Below are 20,444 nucleotides of genomic sequence, written 5' to 3' on the forward strand. Positions count from 1 at the left end.
CATATATAGTCACATCTCACCTCAAAATCTTGCTTTTAGCTCCTCGGAGTTTAGAGCTCCTAGATCTGGGACAGGTTGGAGAGCGCTGAGGAGCGAGCGCGGTGCTGCAGACTTTGCGAGCTCTCTGCAAAATATGCTTATTCCGTTCACATTTCCTGGAAAGGATTTCTCGCGCACACGTTTTTACGACGGTGACTTTTTATTTGTAGACCAGGGATTATTGTCTGTGACTCTTTAAATCTGAAAAGGGCTGTATGCAGACAGATTGGGCTCACATTTCGTCTGTAATTACAAAGGCTGGGTTGTGATTTGCTTGTGGCGGGGCTATTTATAGGGCCCGCCATTGCGCATGACGGCTGTCTGGGCCCAAGGCTGTGAGACCTAGCTGCTGCCAGAGCAGATTGCACTGGCTCTGCTCCTGCCCTGCCGGCAGTCTTCCTTCCTTCCTGTCTTCAACTCTGTATGGCTTCTTAAGCATGCTTCTAGAATTCTGTGACCCACTTTGCTATTCTGTATGGCTACTGTTTCTGCAGTATATTGGGACCTGTTTGAGATGTATATTTGAGCCAGTGTTGTCTAGTTATTCTCTCTTTTCTTTTTTTGGGATAGGGTCTTCCTAAAATGTAGCCCCGGATGATGGCCTTGAACTCACAATCCTCCGGGCCCAGACTCCCGAGTACCCTGAGTACAGGTGTGCACCACCACCTTCAGCTTGTTCTTTTCTTTGGTGTTTTTGAGACTGGGATTCTCTGTGTAACCTTGGCTGTCTTCAGCTCACTCTGTAGACCAGGCTGGCCTCAAACTCAAAGATCTGCCTGTCTCTGCCTCCCGAGTGCCGGGATTAAAGTCTGTGCCATCACTTCCAGCCACTGGTGCTGATCTCCTTCCTTGTATTAATGTGTTTGCTGTCCTTGCAGAAGCTTTTCGTTGCTGATTCTTTTGTGTCTTTGACGACTAAATAAGGTCCCTAAGCGTCACTGCTGGCTCTGTTTAGGAACTCAGACTTCGTGAGGGGGCAGGCTGTGACGGGAGATGGAAGCTGCCTGCAGAGTGGCTGGGGAGTGCTCCTGAGAGGGAGAGAGAAACTGAGTTAGAAGAGAGGAGTCCATTTGCAAGAACACCCACTGATCTCACGGAAAATACCAGGGTTGCCCTGTTAGAAGCAAACCCTCCTCCTCACTGTCGAGCACAGCATTGGGCTAGCATTGGGAAGGGGGAAGGGTGTGATACCAGACCAAGCGGCCAGCTGGTGAGCAGAAGGGGTCTTCCAGGTAGAATTTTAGCAACTGGAGAACCGGCAGGGGCTTGCGGCATGGAGAAAGCTACTCTTGTTCACCTTTATATGTTACGCAGTCTCTACTCGGCTTTTAGGAGTACGACATTAGTGTCCTACTCAAGAGTCTTTTACAGGCCAAGCATGTTTATTTTTTGGGGGGAGGGGGTGCTCATTGAATTTAAAAGAAAATGTGGAATTGATGAATTTATGCTAAAAAACAGTACGGGTCAATTTCAGCGCAGAATTTCTCCTCGGAAAGATCCTGTCTTTCAGTGGCTGATCATTTTCGATCTAATCAAAAGAGCCAGGGTAGGAAAGATCAATGATTAAAGTGTATTACGTGCATAAACATCGATTAGATTGAGCAAGCTTTATTTTTTCTTGGTAGTCCAGCGTAAGTATGAAAAACCCACCAGGGAATAGGTGCGATCGTCTTTTAGAAAAACCGAGCAAATGCATTTTTGGTGGTATCATCTACGCGTTTGGAAAACCATAACAGATGCTGTTTTATCTGTCTATGAAACTTCAAACAGATGGGGCAGACATGGCTGCCACAGGGGAGCTTCACTGACCTTGTATTTCATAGGTCAGGCTGCTGATGAGAGTGCAGATTAGGGGACCCAACACCAAGGCAGAACTACCCTTCAGTCTGTGGTAAAAGTGCTCAAGGCCCTTCAAGATGCTGGAGAGCAGGGATTAGCCACATGCCCCTGTAAAGGGCCAGATAGCAAGCATTTCTGACTTAACAGGTCATTGACATCGTCACTGCACTTACTCAGCATTGCCTTGAAGCCTTAGATAATATGCAAATGAATAGATGCTGCTTTCCCGTGAAGCTTTGCAACGACTGTCATAAGGGATGTATGGAGAACCACAGCCTGTTGACCTCTGGCAGAGAGTCTGGGTCAGCTTAGCTGGGTTTCACTACTGAATCAGATACTTAATAACTCCGAGTTATCTTACTTCCCTACCTGTAGAATGGGCATCAAAGTAGCATCTCTTCTTGGGTGACGATAGCTACAGGAAACAGTAGGATGATTCACGCACAGTGTTTGGGTCTTCAGCAACACTTGGAAACCAGACGTTGCACAGTTACTGTGTGTGAAGAGAGAGTTGGGTGTAAGTAAAAGCTCATCAGCGCTAAGAGGAATTTGAGAGACACGCAGCTCCAGTTACATGTATCTGCGCGATGAGTTGCGCAAATGCGATTTGTCTGGTCCTAATTGTGTTTGAGGCCTGAAGAGTTGTGGTCAGAAGGCCCACATTGCTAGACAGGGAAGCTGGACCCCTCCATGGTACTCATTCCACAGCTCAATGGTACTCTGCTGCTCTCTAACACCCGTTACATCCTTCTCCACGTATGTCTTATTTAGGGTCTGCATTGCTGTGAAGAGACGCCATGACCAAGGCAATTCTTATAAAGGCAAACATTTCACTGGGGCTGGTTTCAGAGGTTTAGTCCATTATCATCATGGCAGAGAGCATGGCTTGGGGCTGGAGAAGGAGCTGAGAGTTCTTCCTCTTCATTCAAAGGCAAACAGGAGAGACTGGCATCCTCAGGCAACTAGGAGGAAGCTCTCTTCTGCAAGGGGTGGAGCCTGAGCATAGGAGACCCTGCAAAGCCCACCCCCACAGTGACCCACTTCCTCCCACAAGGCCACACCTCCTCTCTACCATTCCCCGTGGGCCAAGCATATTCAAACCGCCACATTGTGTGGCCTCAGTTATTTTTTTTTTCTTTTTCTTTTCTTGCAAGTTTAGGTGATGGCTGTGTAACTGAGCCCCACTGAGTAAATGTGAGAAATGACGCGTATTGTTTACAGTCCTGCTCCCCAAAACTGTCCATCCGTAATTCAGGCTTCTGTTTTCATAAATTAGCAATGTGGAGAGGACACTGAGGACCTAAAGAATCACAGACGAGTGAAGACTGATGAACATGAAGTTCAATATAAACTAGTTAATATTTAAATGAGACGCCTGGGGCTAGCTCCTGGTTGAATCTGCCCAGAAGTAAGCCTCTCCTCCCCTCACCATTCTTACATTCCCAGGCCTGGCTGTGGATGCACAATTAAAGCACTGGCTTTGCTTAAGTACCGGCGTTCCCTGGTGAGTCTCCCAGAACTAAGACTGTCTGTACCATCCTCATACTCAACAAAATCTAGCTCTGGTCACATAGCTTCTGCACTGACCTAACCCGAGGCAGCCTAGAATTCCACATCAGACATACAACCAAAGAAAGAAGTTAACGCACCCAAGTCACATAATAAAAACATAAATATGAAATGCCACAATGGTGTGCCACCACAGCCCCCTGGTCCTTTTAAAGGGTCCTCTGATGAATTACCTATAAACACCAGGACACGGAATTTAAAAGAACAATTATAAACAACTTTACCGAAGTAGTTTAAAGAAGGCACAAACAGCTCAATGAACTTAAGGGGATAGAAAAAGAAAAAACAAAAACAAAACAAAACAAACCTCCAAAAAACAAAAACGTCCAAGACAAATAGACAGCTGAATGAAGGGTGAGGGCAAGTTGGGATTTGAAAGTGGACTGAATGAAGAGAGTTATGAAGATAACTGAAGCTGGCATGAAGGTGAAGTTGAAAAGCTCAACAGGCCAGTTGAACCTCAGGGGAAGCTACGGTGACTTAAATGAGAACGTTCTCCATGGCCTCAGATGTTTGGACGCTAGGTCCCCGGGTGGAGCTTCGTGAGGACATTTAGGAGGAGTTATGGGCTGGAGAAAGCATGTGCATGTCACTGGAGTTAGGCTCTGAGAGCCACTGCCAGTCGGTTCTCTCTGATTCGTGATTCTGACTCAAGATGTGCGGGATGGGCTTCCTGTTCCGCTGCCATGCCTGCTTCTTGTTGCTGTGCTCTTTCTGCCACCGTGGAGTCTTACCCGTCTAGAACCATAAGCCCAGACAGAGGTTCCCTTCCATAAGCTGCCCTATCACAGCAGGAATGTAACTAGTACAAAAGCTTCTGTGTAGAACGGGTCAAGTAGATTTCAGCACTTGAAGATGAGGTAGAGGAATTGGACCATTTAAACAAAGAGTATGGGAATCACACAAACACATATGAGCACACACACACCACACACACACGCACACACACACTCACTCACACAAAACAAAAACAACAGCAAAACTATGTAGGGATAATAACCCTGATGAAGGAGATGAGGGACCTCTACACTGAAAACTTCACATTTCTGTAGGAGATTAAGGAAGCTACTAGAAAGACATACCAAGCTCATGGGTTGGTCAAATTAATATTGTGAAGATGACCACTTATAAATCCAGTGCAATTCCAGTGGAAATTTCCAGGACATTTTTGGCGGAAGTAGAAATTCTAAACTGCATTCGGTACCACCAAAGACCCCAGATAGCTGAAGCTATCCTGAGCAAAAGGAGCAGTGCTGGAGGAATTACCATGCCGGATTTCAAACTACACTACAAAGCTTAGTGATGAAAACAGCATGGCACTGACACGGAAACAGATCAGTAGATCAGCGGAGCAACCTACAAGACCCAGGCGTGACTGTTTGTTATTGTCATCTGACGTACGGCAGAGATGCCGAAATTAGGCACTGGAGACAAAGTGGCGTCTTCAACAGACGGTGCTGGAGAAGTGGAATATCCACCTGTAGAAGATTAAATCACACCCATGATTATTATCAGCCTGCATGAAAACCAGTCCTAACTGGATCATAGACCTTAATGTGAATCTTGAATGACCATGAGTACCAGAAATCATAGGCTGCCCCTATAAGATATGAGTGTAGGAAGAGACTTTCTGAGCAGGACTCTGTTGGCTCAGTAATTACAGCCAAAATTTGACGAATGGGACTGACTTCATCGATCTAAAAAGCTTGAAATAGTCAGTTGAGTGAAGAAGAGCCCCACAGAGTGAGAAAGAACCTTTGCAAGCTCTGTAAAAGACTAACGTCTAGAATATATAAAGAACTCAAAAACCAAAGAATCCACGAAACAAACGGCCCATTGGAAAGGTGGGCTATTGATCTGAGAACTCCTTAGTCCTCAACAGAAAAGGGATGGGGAAGGACTTATCTTTTAAGTGTTCAATATCCTTAGCACTCATAGAAACACAAATAAAAATGACTGTGAGATCTCATCTCACCCCAGCCAGAATGGTTAAGATCAAGAAAACGGCTGACCACGATGCTGGCACGGATGTATGGGGAAGGAGAACCCTTACTGGCTGTCGGTGGGATTGTAGACTCGTGCAGCCATTATGGAAATCGGTGTGGGTAATTCCCCCAAAGCTAAAAGTGCATCTGCTATACCACCTCGCTGTGCGTATGCATGGCGTATCCCCGGTGTGTTTGCCTTATCTGTGAACTCTAGCTCCGGGTATTTAGATGTGAGGGTATCATCTGGAGGGACCGGAGAAACCTAGGTAATAAAATGGTCGGTGAGCGAGGGAGAAGGAGATGTGGGAAAGGGGGCTGGCTAGTGGTAACAGTGTGCTGTGAAGGAAGAAACGGGAGAAACAGCAGCAGAGATTGAAGTCAGCATGGACAGGAAGTGCAGAACTGACGGGGGGGGGGGGAAGGGGATGGAAAGTGCTTTGCAAGTTTCCAAGGAGAAACTCGATCAATACTTCCATCAGCTGAGGGACCCGTGAGCCACGGAGATACCCACCATGGTGTGGTATCTTCAAAAGTGGCATCGCCTTTCTGCCTTGAGTGACCAGCAGCTGTCTACCTGTACAGCCCTCTCAACAGGAGGGAATTCGTACCCGGTACATTAAACCAAGCTCGCTCTCCATGGGTGCTGAGGTCATGGACCTTAGAGGGGAACCTTGTTCAGCCATTCCCCTCAACCCATACAATCTTTAACAACATTCCTGATACTCTTCCTTACACCCATAGATGAGTGTAACTCTCTCTCTCTCTCACACACATACACATCCTCGAGAAAGCTACTCTTTAAAGCAGAAGCAACCATTACAGAAATTCACAACCGGTCAAAATGGAGAAAACGGCTAACTGCATGGTGCGCAGCCCCAGTACATACATCTACAGCACAGCCCTGGCACCTGAGGCCCAGGGAACATGAAGGACACGGATAACGTTGAGAGACAATTTTTTTCTATACATGGCAAGGATGCTGTACCCATGAATTCTCAATATGGTTATCTGAACAAGTCCAGAATAATGACCACGCTAGTTGACATGGCAATATAGATGGGAGAATTTCCACATGGTCCTACCCTTAGATGAAGGGATACAGGTGGTCATTGCCTCCTGAGAGAGAACTGGTCTTCTCCAGGGAAGAGCCCAGATAGGTTATGTGTTTTCAAGTGGTCACCCCTAAGCAAACACGTTGCCGTAAAATTAAAAAGGGTTTCTTTTATCCCTCACTAGGGCTGACACCGTAGGGCCACATGGCATCTGTGGGATATTTTCATCTCAGTCACTAGGCTCCATCCCATATCACACTGCCGATGGCTACTCTCTGGGCCCAGCAGCAATCTCTTTACTCATCTAGGTACCCTAGGCAGGTTGCCACCATGCCAGGCATACACATATCAATTCAGTGGCGGGCCCAGTGTGTCCCTCCACCACACACTCTCTTGAACTCAATTAAGTCGCCACATGAAAGAACACACAACACAATAACCTCTGATCCAACTGATAAGATATAATTGCCCACCTAGACATACAAAGCCTTATAAACATCCATCCCTTAAGAACATTCATAACAACCTGTAAATGTGCAGAGAGGAATCTTAACATCCACCTCCATGTTCTCTCGGCTGCTTTCCTCTCACGCTTGTCTCCTCTCTAAAACTTTTCTCCCGCCCATCCTTCCTTCTCATTCAATGACAGGCCTTGTTCTATCCTCTACCTGCCTTCACCTGTATAACGATATCAACCTACACAAACACACGTATGATAAGCACTAAATGGACTCCGTTGGTTGTGCTTATATACACATATGTACATATATGTAATAGTGACTGAAGAGATCATGAATTTAAGAGGTGAACACAGGAAGAACTGGAGGAGGAGGGGGAATTGTAAGTGATGTAAACACAGCACTCGTGTGTAATAGTCTGAAAAAAATTAAAAAAAAATAACAAAGTAAAATAAAGTTTGAATGAAAGTAGCCACACATGATTAGCAGCCGAAGCATTGGCTAGGTCACAGTAAGGGATTAGGAGGTCGTCTCACAGCGCGCTGAGCCCCACCCTCAGCCTTCTCAAGTGTAATGAGAACTGATTTGAAGAGACCACGGAGAAAACTTGGCTGCTGTCTGTGGAGCCTGCGGCCGCCAGATCATGTACGACGGTTCCAGAAGGCAGAGAGGCAGATTGGTTGGTTTAAAAGTAGTCTCAGCAGAAGTGGTCAGATTGTGAGCAGTCTGATTTAGCATTTGTTGGCACGGAAGATGTATGAGTATTTTTTTATGGCTCCTTTTTGGGAAGCTGAAGAGGGAGGTGACCTCGTGACGATGAGGCCAATTTTTTTTTTTTTTTTGTAAATGGCAACAGAGAACTTTTAATTAACTGATAATGACTGGAAAAAATTAAAGGATTTGCACAACATTCTGGACTGGAAATGTCAGCCAGGAGGGGAGTGGGGTTTTTTTCTTTGTGCACACTGATGCCCTCTAGTTCGTCTTACGTCTACAAGTTCAAAGTGCTTACTGTCTCTAGAGAAGATGTCATGTGTCAAGTAATTCCAAACTCAGCAGTCTCCTTTTGGTGTTTTAATATTTACTTCTCCAGCAACGCAGTCAGTGCTTGTGGTCGCAGGTGATTTGGGGTGCAGAATCACACTGTATTTGTGTAAGCGATTTGGTAGAACTCTAAGAAAGCAAGCTCGGCTGTGTCGTGGATGCACACAGTTGAGTTTCTTGCAACTCTAAATCCACAGCCACACCGGTGTCTGGAGAGGCCACTGGCAGGACCCATCTGGACTGACTGGACTAGCAGCTTCTGTGTGTGTGCAGTCTCCGTGCTGATGTGTCAGTCAATGGAAGGGCTGTACAGCCTCTGTCGGGACAGGTACTGCAAGCTTGATCTGCACACCTACAGGATTAGAATCTGCTGGCAGCCTGTTAAAAATACAGACTCTCGGGGGCTGGAGAGATGGCTCAGCGGTTAAGAGCACTGACTGCTCTTCCGGAGGTCCTGAGTTCAATTCCCAGTGACCACATGGTGGCTCACGACCATCTGTAGTGAGATCCGATGCCCTCTTTTGGTGTGTCTGAAGACAGCTACAGTGTACTCATAAAATAAATAAACAAATCATTAAAACAAAAATACAGACTCTCAGGCCCCAGTATTTCTCCATCAAACTCTCAAAGGAGGGGCTTTGATGGAGGTCTTGGTTTTATTTTCTTTTACCGTGACAAAATACCCTTGCAGATGCAGCTTAAGAGAGAGAGAGAGAGTTCATTTGTCTCACAATTCCAGGTTATACAGTTTATCATGGTGGGAAGTAGAGGTGGCCAGAGCTGGAAGCCCTTAGTCACATCATGTCCACAATTAAGAGCAGAGAGCAGTGAGTCATTACATGTGTGCTAGCACTCAGCTAAGCACTCACAGACCCACACTTAAGGTTCTTATTTACAGGTAACATACCTGACTTGAACCAAAAGCAATTACAGAGAGAAGGTAGGATTGGTAGCCAAGTCTACCGCTTAAAACAGACAAGAACTAGCCAGCCTCAGTAGGTCTTTAGATACTGGAACTACTGAATTCCTCTTAATTCTTTTCAGTCTTTATGTGCCTCTGTTTAATGTTCCAAGGCTTGCACACTTGAGCTTTAATTCTCTGAGTCAACCTGCGGGCCGTGTCAGATTATTCACAGGCCAGCTGTAAGTACCCTGGAGCATCTTAACGGAATAATGTATTGAGATACCATTAGTCATCAAGACATCACAGTGAGGTATCACCTGCTAAATGACTCGCAAAAACATGCTGTCAGGAGCTGGAGGGGTGGCTTGTGGGTGAAGAGCTTGTACCCTTCTTCCAGAGGACCTGCATAGGTTCCCAGCACCCACATCAGATGGCTCACAATCACCTGTAATGTCTAGGCCATGGGGTACGATGCCCTCTCCTGGCCTCCATAGTCGCTACAGTCACGTGCCCAGATGGGCGGCGGCAGGGGCGGCGGCGGTGGTGGCATTTTAAAAGGTCTTGTCTGAATGTAGAGAAATTGCACACCTTCTGTGTTGTTTCAGGGTGTGTAAAGTAGTATAGTAATGATGACGAACGGTATAGAACAAAGGTTTCTCAAATAAAAATGGAATTATCATATGATCACAGGATCCTACTTCTGGTTATTTATCCAAGAGAATTTAATCAAGATCTTCAACACCCACATCTATTACACATCTCTTAAAATGGCTGATATGCCAATAATCTAATGTCAGTCACCTGATAAGTGAATGAGGAAAACCTGGCACTCGGTGATTATCATCCCCTTAAAAGGAAGAAATCCCCGTGGTGTTTCCAATACGGATGAGTGTTGGGGACTCGATGCTAGCAGTGGTAATGTAGTCACAGAAAGGGGAGCACTGCACCTTCCGTTTGCTCCTGAGGAAGCTGGAAGTTTCAAATCCACAGATTCAGAGAATGAAGCCATTTCTGACAGAGCCCAGAGGAGCTGGACAGGGAGTAGAGACCTTCTGTCCAACATCGTACCTGTGTTTAACAGTACTCTATTATGTGCTTAATTAAAGTCTAAGGGGGTTTATCTCAAGCTCAGTCTTTTCACCAGAACACACACACACACACACACACACACACACACACACACACACACACACACACACACTGAAGACTGTGTCTTGTGAAGTCGGGCGAAGTCCCCTACAGTGGAGACTTATAAATGTACAACACCTATTTAAAGGGGTTGGTATCGTTCTAGTTTGCTTTGATAAAGCACTGGCCAAGAGAGCTTGGGGGAAGTTGGCTGCTGGCGAGGAGAAGCCAGGGCTGGAGCGCTAGGTAAGATGTGGAGCAGAGAGGCACAGGGCTTTCTGCCTTACTTGCCCTGATGCTCAGCTTGCTTTTGTTTTTAAATTTGAGTTTTTCTTTTAACTTCTTTTCTCCTTCAACATTCCCCCCTTCCCTCTGTGCCCAATTACCCAGAAAGGCCAGGACTGGGCTCTTATACAAGAGACCTCAAAAAGCCGAGGCAAGCCAGCCCAAGATCAGCAGGCTCCCTCCAACAGGCCCCAGAGTCTGGATCCTAGTGTCTCCACTCAGAGCCCGGTGCAGAATAAAGTAGTTCCCGAAGTTAGCAGTTACCCTGTCCAGACGGGTTTTCTACAATAGGGTACCCCTAACAGGGCCAGGCTGTGCAGAACGTGGTGTTTGTTGGCCTTGTAAAGAGCTCCTTCCTACAGGCATCTGGAACCTGAGCTCCCCGCCTCTCCCTGACCCCCACACCCCTGGCCATAGCTGTGGGTGGTCACTTGAGGAACCAACACTGCCCTGGCCACCCCAGAAGCCAGGCAATCCTGATTGTCCCTCTGCTTGCTTTTTTAAACATCCCAGAGTGCTTGCCCGGGGATGTGCCCTACCATATCCGTTAGCAGTCAAGAGGATTTCCCCCGACACACCCACAGATCAGTGTCATTGAGACACTTCCTCCATTGTGATCCCCCCCCCCCCATACGTCTAGGTTTTCGCCAAGCTGGGAAAAACACTCGACACAGGTGTTACCAGAGAGCAGAAACGACGGCCAAGCTTGAGGTGGCCTAAGGGTAGGGAGGCTCCCTCTAAACACCTTTCCTAGAGAACCCAACATGAAAACAAAGGTGAAGGAAATATTTAATAAAACTGGAGCTCAGGAAAAGGTTAGGACACAGGGCAGGGAGGGAAGGTAGGTGAACCAGAAAAACCAAGACCCAGCCTCCTGTGGCTTTATTTGTGGAGGTCTGTATTGAAGAGGTCGTGAAGTCTGCCCAGGAGTATAAGTTACAGTCTTGTTTCCTCACACCGGCCGAGGAAGAGGTAACTAGCTGTATTCTGTTACCGTCCTTTCTGGTACTGTCCAGTGAGAGGATGTTCTGTGACCCCGAAAGTCAGGATGGGCGTGTGAGGTTGGAGCGAGCCAATCATAGTTGTTTTTATTTAGTGTTTCATACAATATATTTTGACCCTATTCCCTCCCTTGCCCCGACTCCTCCAGCTTATCCCTCACCTCCCTGCTGGCACAACTTCATGGTCTTTGTCTCTCTTAAAACACACACACACACACACACACACACACACACACACACACACACACACACACACACTCCCCTCCCTGTCTGATTTGGCCCTTCATACTTGTGATGGGGAGTTTACCTTCTTATTTTGTTAGCCTTGTGGCGGGGCTGCTGGGTCACTGTACTTCCTGCCTTCCATTAGCTGTGTGCCTTTTGTTAGTGTGGGGTCAGGAAGGGACGTCTCATTGTATTGATCATCGAGAGTTCATCCGCTAGCTTTGTGGCCAGGTCAAGGCCCAAGCTGTTCTTTTGATGAAATGTTAGGGTGTGAGAGTTACAGGCAACCTCTTGGTAATCCGCCACCCCTCCCAATTCCCTAACCCTGTCTACCCGCTGGTATCAAAGTCAAATGGATAGAGAGAGAAAAGGACTCCATCCCGTCCAATCCTAATACCAAAAAGAGCTTATAGCACCACCTGCTGGCTTAAAGTAAAATGTCCTTCTGTCAGGTCAAGGCTTATAGTGTTTAGGACAAGCGAGTATTATATATACAGTAAGGACTGGGGGTAACAAAATACTCACAGGAGAAAATACAGGGACAAAGAGTGGAGCAGAGACTGAAAGAAAGGCCATCCAAAGACTGTCCCACCTGGGAATCCAGCCCATCCTCAAACACCAAACCCAGTCACTATTGGGGATGCCAAGAAGTGCTTGCTGACAGGAGCCTGTTATAGCTGTCTCCTGAGTGGCTCTGCCAGAGCCTGACAAATACAGATGGGGATGCTCGCAGCCAACCATTGGACTGAGAACAGGGTACCCCAATGGAAGAGTTAGAGAAAGGACTGAAGGAGCTGAAGGGGTTTGCAACCTCATAAGAACAACAATATCAACTAAGCAGATTCCCCAGAGCTCTCAGAGACTAAACCACCAATTAAAGAGCACACATGGACAGACCCATGGTTCCAGTCGCATATGTAGTGGAGGATGGCCTTGTCCGGCATCAGTGGGAGGAGAGGCCCTTGGTTCTGTGAAGGCTCGATTCCCTAGTATAGAGGAATGCCAGGGCGGGAAGGCAGGACTCGGTGTGTGGGAGGGGGAGCACCCTTATAGAAGCAGGGGGATGGGGGATGGTATGCAGATTTGCAGAGGGGAAACTGGGAAAGAGGATACCATTTGAAATGTAAATAAATATCCAGTAATAATAACGTAAGGACGGTGAACTGTCACAGTGACGGGGAAATAAAGCAGGCCGTCCTGCGATGGTTTCCCTTTCCTAGTATCAGCCATCACAGCTCTGAATTGCCTGAAACTTGCTGGCACAGGAGCCAGGAAGTGTTACAGTATTATCAGTGCATCATGATGGACGCAGGAAAACCACACCCAGTCTCCAGTGTCGAGTAATAGGACCCCGGCAGGTGAGCGCAGTGGTTAGACTCACTGCAGAGTGTGTGCGCGGGAACTCTCAGCCAGGGATCAGGCCTCTCGTATCTTCAGGAAGAAGTGAGACTAGTCTTCCTTTCACCCATGGGTATATTTGAGAATATATTTTATTTATATAAGTAATACGTAGTAATCACAGCAGACACTTCTGTCCTTATGCATACCGGGAATTTATGCTTTGCACAGGTGAAGTCATTGTTCACCTCTGCACACCTGTGGGGTGATTAGTTTTAATGCTCATTTTATAGGTGAGGAAATAGTCACGTGTCTAACCAAGAACACACAGCTAGGAAATAGCAGAGGCCGTGGTGGATCCAGATGGGCTAAGTGCAAACCGTGTATGCTGTGCTCTAATGCTTAGAAAATGTGGTCGTGAGATAAAGCGATTATATTTAGAGTAGGATTTATAGAGATCTGAGTAGCAGTGGTAAGATTCAAATCAAAAAACTATGCAGGTTGGGTGAAAGCTTGGGAAAGATGATTTTAGTTAATTTCTACTTTTGCTACTCATAGAAAAAGCAATTCTATGAGCTAGCAGGATGGCCCAGGAGGTAAAGGTGTTTGCCACCAGATCTGACAGCTGGAGGTCAATCCTGGACCCATATGGTGGGTGGGAGGAGAGCCTGCTTCTGTAGTTGTGCTCTGACCTCTACAGGTGCACCATAGCATACACTTGCACACGCGCACGCGTGTGCAGACACACTCACACACACATATACACCCCACATACACACACATACCACATGTACACACATACACACACTCCACATGCATACACATTTAGATACACTGATACACATATACACAGAGACATACATGCACACCACAGCCCTACACACACACACACATACACACACACATACCACATGTACACACATACACACATTCCACATGCACACACATTTAGATATACTGATACACATATACACAGAGACATACATGCACACCACAGCCCTACACACACACACACACACACACACACACACACTTATGCTCATGCATACACACATGCACACACACATACATAGTACACATACACCCTACACTCATATAGACATACTATACATGTGTAAGTACATACAGATACACATACACACTACGTGCACACCACATGCACCCCCCCATGCACCCACATAGATACACTTGTACACATGCACACACAGACATATGCACACACACATACACACCACATACATGGACATATTTGTGCATTTATATACAGATACACATGTACATATAGACACACATGCACACATACATACACACCACACACACATCCTACATATACACACAGACACTTGTGCATGAACATACAGATAGATACAAATGCACATGCAGATGCAGATACACACACACACACACACACACACACACACACACACAAATATAATTTAAGCAATAAAATCCAAAACAAATCCAGATTTTTCACCGAGTGTTCTTGGACAGTTCAAGAAGAGTTGGGATGGACGGATTCTTGCTCTCCAAAACAACTGCGGAATTAGGCTGTACTCTAAGTGCGTGTGTGACTTTAAGAGAGTTTTAGGTGATGCTCACCTCCTAAGTGTTTCTAGGGTTTGTGGCTCACTGAAGACTGTTAGCAATGCCGGGAACCCAGCAAAAGACAGCTGCTTATCGTTCACAGAAGAGAATCTCCATTTCTATCGAGTAAACCTTAGTTCACTCCTTTACTAGAGAAGTCAGCAGTGATAGTTAATGCCACCTGGTGGTTAGAGTAAATCATCCTCCTTGAGAGTCTCCGTCTTTACAGAAATTATCCTCTGTGAGTCCGATTCAGCTGAGGACAGGAGTGTAGGCTTGAACTCCAGGCAAGTCCATGGTTACTAGTTCGTTTGGGTGACCCAACTTCTACTTTAAACACGGCTTGCAGTTGACCCCAGCTCCCTGTCCCTAATCCTCTTCCTGGTGGCAGCTGTTGTAATACCTCCTGGGCTGTGTGGGGGCTGCAGAGATCTTCCGGAACTATTTTGAGTTAAAGAGGGCCAGCTGAGCTCACACAGGGAGGATGGGAGCAGGCTGATATGAGGAGAGCTGATCCAGACAGGGATGTTAATTTTGAAAATCTCCTTGTTCATCTCTGTTGACCACAGCACTACGTACGCTCCTGTGTTTCATGGCCCCTAGTTCATGTTTAAGGTCTCCACACTCAGATGCCGGCCCACCTCCAGGTTCTTCAGTGAGAAGTCCTCTGCACACTCTAATCTTTCTGAACCGGTCACAACCATGATCAGACTTTCTTTACGACATGCTTCTTTTCTGGTGGTGTCAATCTCACTGCAATCTTTTCATGGCTTTTATGTCTCTTCTAAAATTCAGACAAACTGTAACGCAGAGCCTTCCCCTCCCCGAATATCTGTTGCTTACTGACCCCTTTAATTTCCATCCCTGCCTGACTTTCACTCTCCTGCTGGCTTGCCATCAGGTAGCATCTCCGTGGCTCGTAAATACTTCATACGTGTACCTGCCATTTTACGTATTCGTTCATTCCTAAGTCCTGCCCCTTGCCTGGAACGTAAGTGCTATTCGGTCTTCGAGGGCCTGCGGTCCACTAAACTAAGCCAAATATAGAGTAATCTCCGCTCCATTCAGTTCCTTTCCCTGAGGTCTGCTACCCCTGAGACTGGTGCTTGTGTGTTTGTGAACTTGGTGTGAATCACATTTGTTTGTGAACTCAGTGTGAATCACTTCTTTGGTTTTCTGGCAAATTGCTGTTTGTTCTCTTGCCACTAGAGGACTGAGGCCCCCCCCCCCCATAATCTCTGAAGTTCTTTTCACACAGAATACATTTTTTTTTATGTATCTGTTTGTTCGTTGCTCGCTTGTTTGTGATAGGGTCTAACGAGGACCAGCTTTGAACTCCTGCACCTCCTACCTCCACTTCCTGAGTGCTCAGGTGATGGGCATGGGCCACCAAGTCTGGCTTTCACTGTGACTTTTGTGGTTTATTTGAACTTGTTTCTCTGTTTGAAGAGCTATATGCTTACCTCAAGAGAGAAAGATCACGTGGGACCGCTTTTATCAAGTACCTGCTTTTTTCGAGATGGGCTGCTCTGCATTTTACCTGTGACCTTTGTTTAGAGGCTAAAAGTCTTATGAGGAGAGTGTGAACATTTCGAGGGCTAGGGAATTGAAGTCAGGAATGTTTAATAAGTCGTGTGGCTTTATCAACTGGTCAGCATCTGACACAGGCGCATCCATTGCTCCCAAGTTCACATCCTTGATTGTCCCTTTGTATGAGGTAATGACGCTCTGCATCTGTACGGACCCTCTGAAGAGATTCTGCTCTCAGAAGGGCAGAGGGGCACTTTACCAATCATGTCTGTTGATGTAGTAAATTAAGGACAAAAACAGAAGTAATTTTTAGGGAGTCAAGATTTTATTTGGCTTACAATTCCAGGCCACAGTCCAGTGTTATAAGAATGTCACGATACAGGGTTGGGGATTTAGCTCAGTGGTAGAGCGCTTGCCTAGCAAGCACAAGGCCTTGGGTTTGGTCCCCAGCTCCGAAAAAAAGAAAAGAAAAAAGAAAAAAAAAAAGAATGTCATGATACTAACCTGAACAGTCAAGTTATACCCACAGTCAGGAGCAGAGGGAGAAGGAATGCATACATGGTTACCTGTGCCCCATATCTTTCCTTTTCTATAGACTCCAGGATCCAGACATAGGGAATGATGCTGCCCACAATGGGCAGATCTTCCCACCTCGATTAATATAGTCAAGGCAGTTACTCATATACATGCCTACAAGCCTGATCTAGAAAGTTCCTCATTGAGTCTTGCTTGCTTCCCAGGTGACTTTTAGATTGTGCCCTTGGCATTTCAAACTAATCATCCACATGGTCTCGTGTTCTCTGTCCCACCCTGTCCTCCATGGACATTGTCAACTAGGTGTATTATTCATCACTCATCAGAACAATACGGAAGTAGAACAGGGTCCCCTTCTCCTTTTCATTCCTCCATCAACTTACTAGATCTCAAGGTCATTTTCTAACTTAGAAGTGCCCTGAGCCCTGTGGAAAGTTTTTACACGCATGTTGAACCTCTTGGATTCACTTTGGGAATGTAAAGGATTTCACTGACTAGGGGGACTTGGGGAAGTACTCAGTTTAACTAACTCCAGAAAACATTTATACAGGTTCAGTGGGAATCTGAATTCCTGTGTGTGTTTCCTGCCACAGGGATTCCGAGCGAGCCCCCGACACATCAGGAGGCGAGTTGCAGCGGCTGCAGCTGCCCGGCTGGAAGAAGTGAAGCCTGTGGTGGAAGTTCACCATCAGAGTGAGCAAGAGTCATCAGGGAGGAAGCGGAGGATCAAGAAAATTAGCCGGGTGCAGCCGGAATTCTATCACTCTGTTCAAGGTGCTTCAACCAGAAGGCCTGTAAGTAGAGAGCTGCCTTTTGTAAGAGTGTTGAATAACAGATGGTGAAATCATTCTCTTAAATAAGTTTGGATCAAATAATTGGGCTGTCCTGTTGTTACCCCCACAAAGCGACTGTGAGTTCACATAAAGGAAGGGTTGTGCTTTCCAAGAAGGTGTTGGGTAGGTCCTTGCCAGAGGCAGGAGCAGGCCAGTGTCAGACAGAACTGATCTAAACCCTAGGGAATTCCTGGTGCCCTTGAAGCTATGGTCTAGAATGAGGCTGAGGGGCTCTAGAGTTGACATGCTGGCAGGCTGAGGTGAGCTAATTCATCATAGCAACAGGAGAGGGAAAGCACTGAAGAGGGGCTGGAACTGGAATCTATGCTGGTAGCTGATCCCCTTCTTGGAGCCTCTAGGCCTGGGACTCAGCTCAGGGTAGCTCTAGAAGAGCCTAATTATGCCCTTTCAACTGTAGGAAGGCAGAAGGCTCTATCTCCCTAACTATGGTGGTTTGAACGAGAATGGCCCCCCATAGGCTCATGTATTTGAATGCTCGCTCTTCCCCCTAAACAGTTAAGTGGAACTGTTTGGGAAGGACAGGGAGGTGCTGCCTTGTTGGAGGAGATGTCTCCCTCAGTATGGACTAAGAGGTTTCAAAAGCCTAAGCCATTCCCAATCAGCCCCCCTCTCTAGTGGCTGTAGTCTGAAGATGTGAGCTCGAGGCTTCCTCTTCAGAGTCATGGTCACCTGCCTGCTGCTGCGCTCCCTGCGACAGTCATACACTCTAAGCCTTGGGAATTGTGAGCTCCAGATTAGATGTTTTCTTTTACAAGTTGTCCTGGCCATGACATCTTCGTTGCTGCAGTATAGAAGTAACTGAGACACGAGCCCCGTGTCCCGTATGTCTGTTCACAGCACACCTCTCCCGGGGCCATTGGAGCTCAGCTGGGAGACAGTCCTTTCATTTCCTGAGCACCTTATTCTGAGTGCTCTGGTGTCCTTGTCTTGGTGGCTTCTGGCCACATGGATTTTCTAACCAACACGGTGATGATTCAGGATTTGGGAAATGCCGTCTGAAAGCTTTGGAAACAGTATTTCTGAACTGCGGTGATGTCGTATTGTTTTTGAGTTAGAAGGTCTACTCACATGGTTTATCCTCATGCTATGCACAGCCTGCATTACCGTTTCCTGTGCCAGCAGCCTCAGGGGACTGTTGAGCTTTGACTTGATAATACCTCTGCAAACACTGAACATGGGAGCAGGTCACTGGGTGGCAGGTCACATGTGGAAGTGTGTTTAGTGACTTGGCCAGCAGGAGGGTCCTGTTTCTAATGAATCGTTTGCAACAGAACTGCTTAGTGATAAGGACCTGTGATCCAGGTTCATAACATAGACAGGAAGTGCTAGGTAGGGGATGATGTGTTCAGGGAGAGGAGAAGGGATATAGAGAACTGTTTGGATTTACGTAATTTATGTGGGGTTTTGCTTAAGACAAATAGGTACAAAAGAAACCCCAAGAAGCTGACTGGGGCTGAAACAGTTGCACACAAGCACTTACTGTGCTTCACAGAGGAAAGGCTGGGTGAAGGTGAGGGCCCTAGGAAGATTAAACATACCCAGCGTGTGCAGCCACACAGGCTGGGACAGGCCAGTGACTACTGCAGTAATCTAGGTCTCAGGCGCCAGCCCTTCCTAGCGGAAGGGAATCTGAGGATGGTGTGCATTCTTTGGAGCAGGGGATGCACACTCCCTCATCTAATTGCCTCTCCACTGAGTCTTCTGGGAGGCCGGAAACTGTCAGTCAGCAGTGAGGAGACTCTTGCCTCCTTGTGTCATACAATTTCCGTGCAAACGTTTGACATAGTCCAGCCGCTGCTGACGTTATGTTGCCTGTAGACTGATTGGCTTTTGTCCTCTGATGGACTTCCCTATCTGCAGTCACCAGTACCTGCCATAACCAGTCCGTTCCACGCAGGCCCAGACCTGTTTTTTTTCTCACTTTTGCTTGGACAAAGTCAGTGCTGCCACACATTGCTGCAAGAAAAACTCTTGTGGCTTGGAGATGGGAGAATGACATCAACCCTAGCAGCTCAGGATTATTTGAATGTCCTTCTGCGAGCCACTCTAGGCGTTTTTAGTCACAGTTTTTGTTTTGTTTTGTTTTGTTTTTGGTTCTTTTTTTCGGAGCTGGGGACCGAACCCAGGGCCTTGTGCTTCCTAGGTAAGCGCTCTACCACTGAGCTAAATTCCCAGCCCTTGGTCACAGTTTTAATAAGACTTGCAAATAAGAAAGGCTAGCAGATGAGGCCGGAGAGATGGCTCAGTGATTAAGAGTACTGACTGCTCTTCCAGAGGTCCTGAGTTCAAATCCCAGCAACCACATGGAGGCTCACAACCATCTGTAATGGGATCTGATGCCCTCTTCTGGTGTGTCTGAAATAGTGTACTCCCATACATTAAATAAACAAATCTTTAAAAAGAAAGAAAAAAAGGCCGGCAGAGTAACTGCAGGGAAGAATCAGAGACTGTGACAGCGGCTGAGCCTGTTGTAACTCTGTGGTAACGTGCTCGCCCAACTTGTGAATGGCTGTGGGTTCGATCCTCTAGCATGGAGGGAGGAGGCAAGAAAAACCGTGATGACATGTCATGTGGGATGCGTTCAGGGCCTCAGGCTATAACATGCTCACTCACTCCGAATTCATAATTCATACTCCAGTATGCCTGTAAGTTGTGTAATGGGGAATCAGTAATAGAACTTGATCAATAATGCATACACTTCTTGTGCCACTCCTTGGGGAATTAGCTGAGTAGATAGACAAGCAGTCTATCCTACTTTTCTCTCAGTGAATGTGTCTTGAGATCGGCTGTCTATCTTACAGCCTGTCAGTGGCTTATCCAGAGATTGTGAACCACGTCAGAGCAGGGAAGACAGCTGCAGCTCCTCCCTTGGGCTTTAATACTTTGGACAGTACTAAACCCTTTTGCAGTTCTGAATCCTAGAGTCCTTAAATGCTGCATTAATCGCCTTTTCCCGCTTCTGCGAACGCCATATCCAATAGAAATGGGAGAGAAGGATGAATTTTGTTTCCGGGCGTCAGAAGGTTATTCTCTGTGACTGAGGTGCAGAGCAGCCCAGTCATTGATGGTAGG

The 20,444-nt window shown here is 46.7% G+C and overlaps 1 protein-coding gene across 20 annotated transcripts in view; it reads left to right on the forward strand.

Moving 5' to 3' along the window:
* Dst (dystonin) overlaps positions 1-20,444 on the forward strand; it is a 394,204-nt gene that overhangs the window by 39,459 nt on the left and 334,301 nt on the right. For all 20 annotated transcript variants that reach the window (XM_087565925.1, XM_087565930.1, XM_087565928.1 and 17 more), the window contains exon 3: positions 17,112-17,312. In XM_087565925.1, the coding sequence (XP_087422051.1) occupies positions 17,112-17,312 (201 nt within the window). The remainder of the gene's footprint in view (positions 1-17,111; positions 17,313-20,444) is intronic.

Source organism: Rattus norvegicus, chromosome 9, assembly GCF_021556685.1.
Source record: "Rattus norvegicus strain SHRSP/BbbUtx chromosome 9, alternate assembly SHRSP_T2T, whole genome shotgun sequence".
Classification (NCBI taxonomy): Eukaryota; Metazoa; Chordata; class Mammalia; order Rodentia; family Muridae; genus Rattus; species Rattus norvegicus.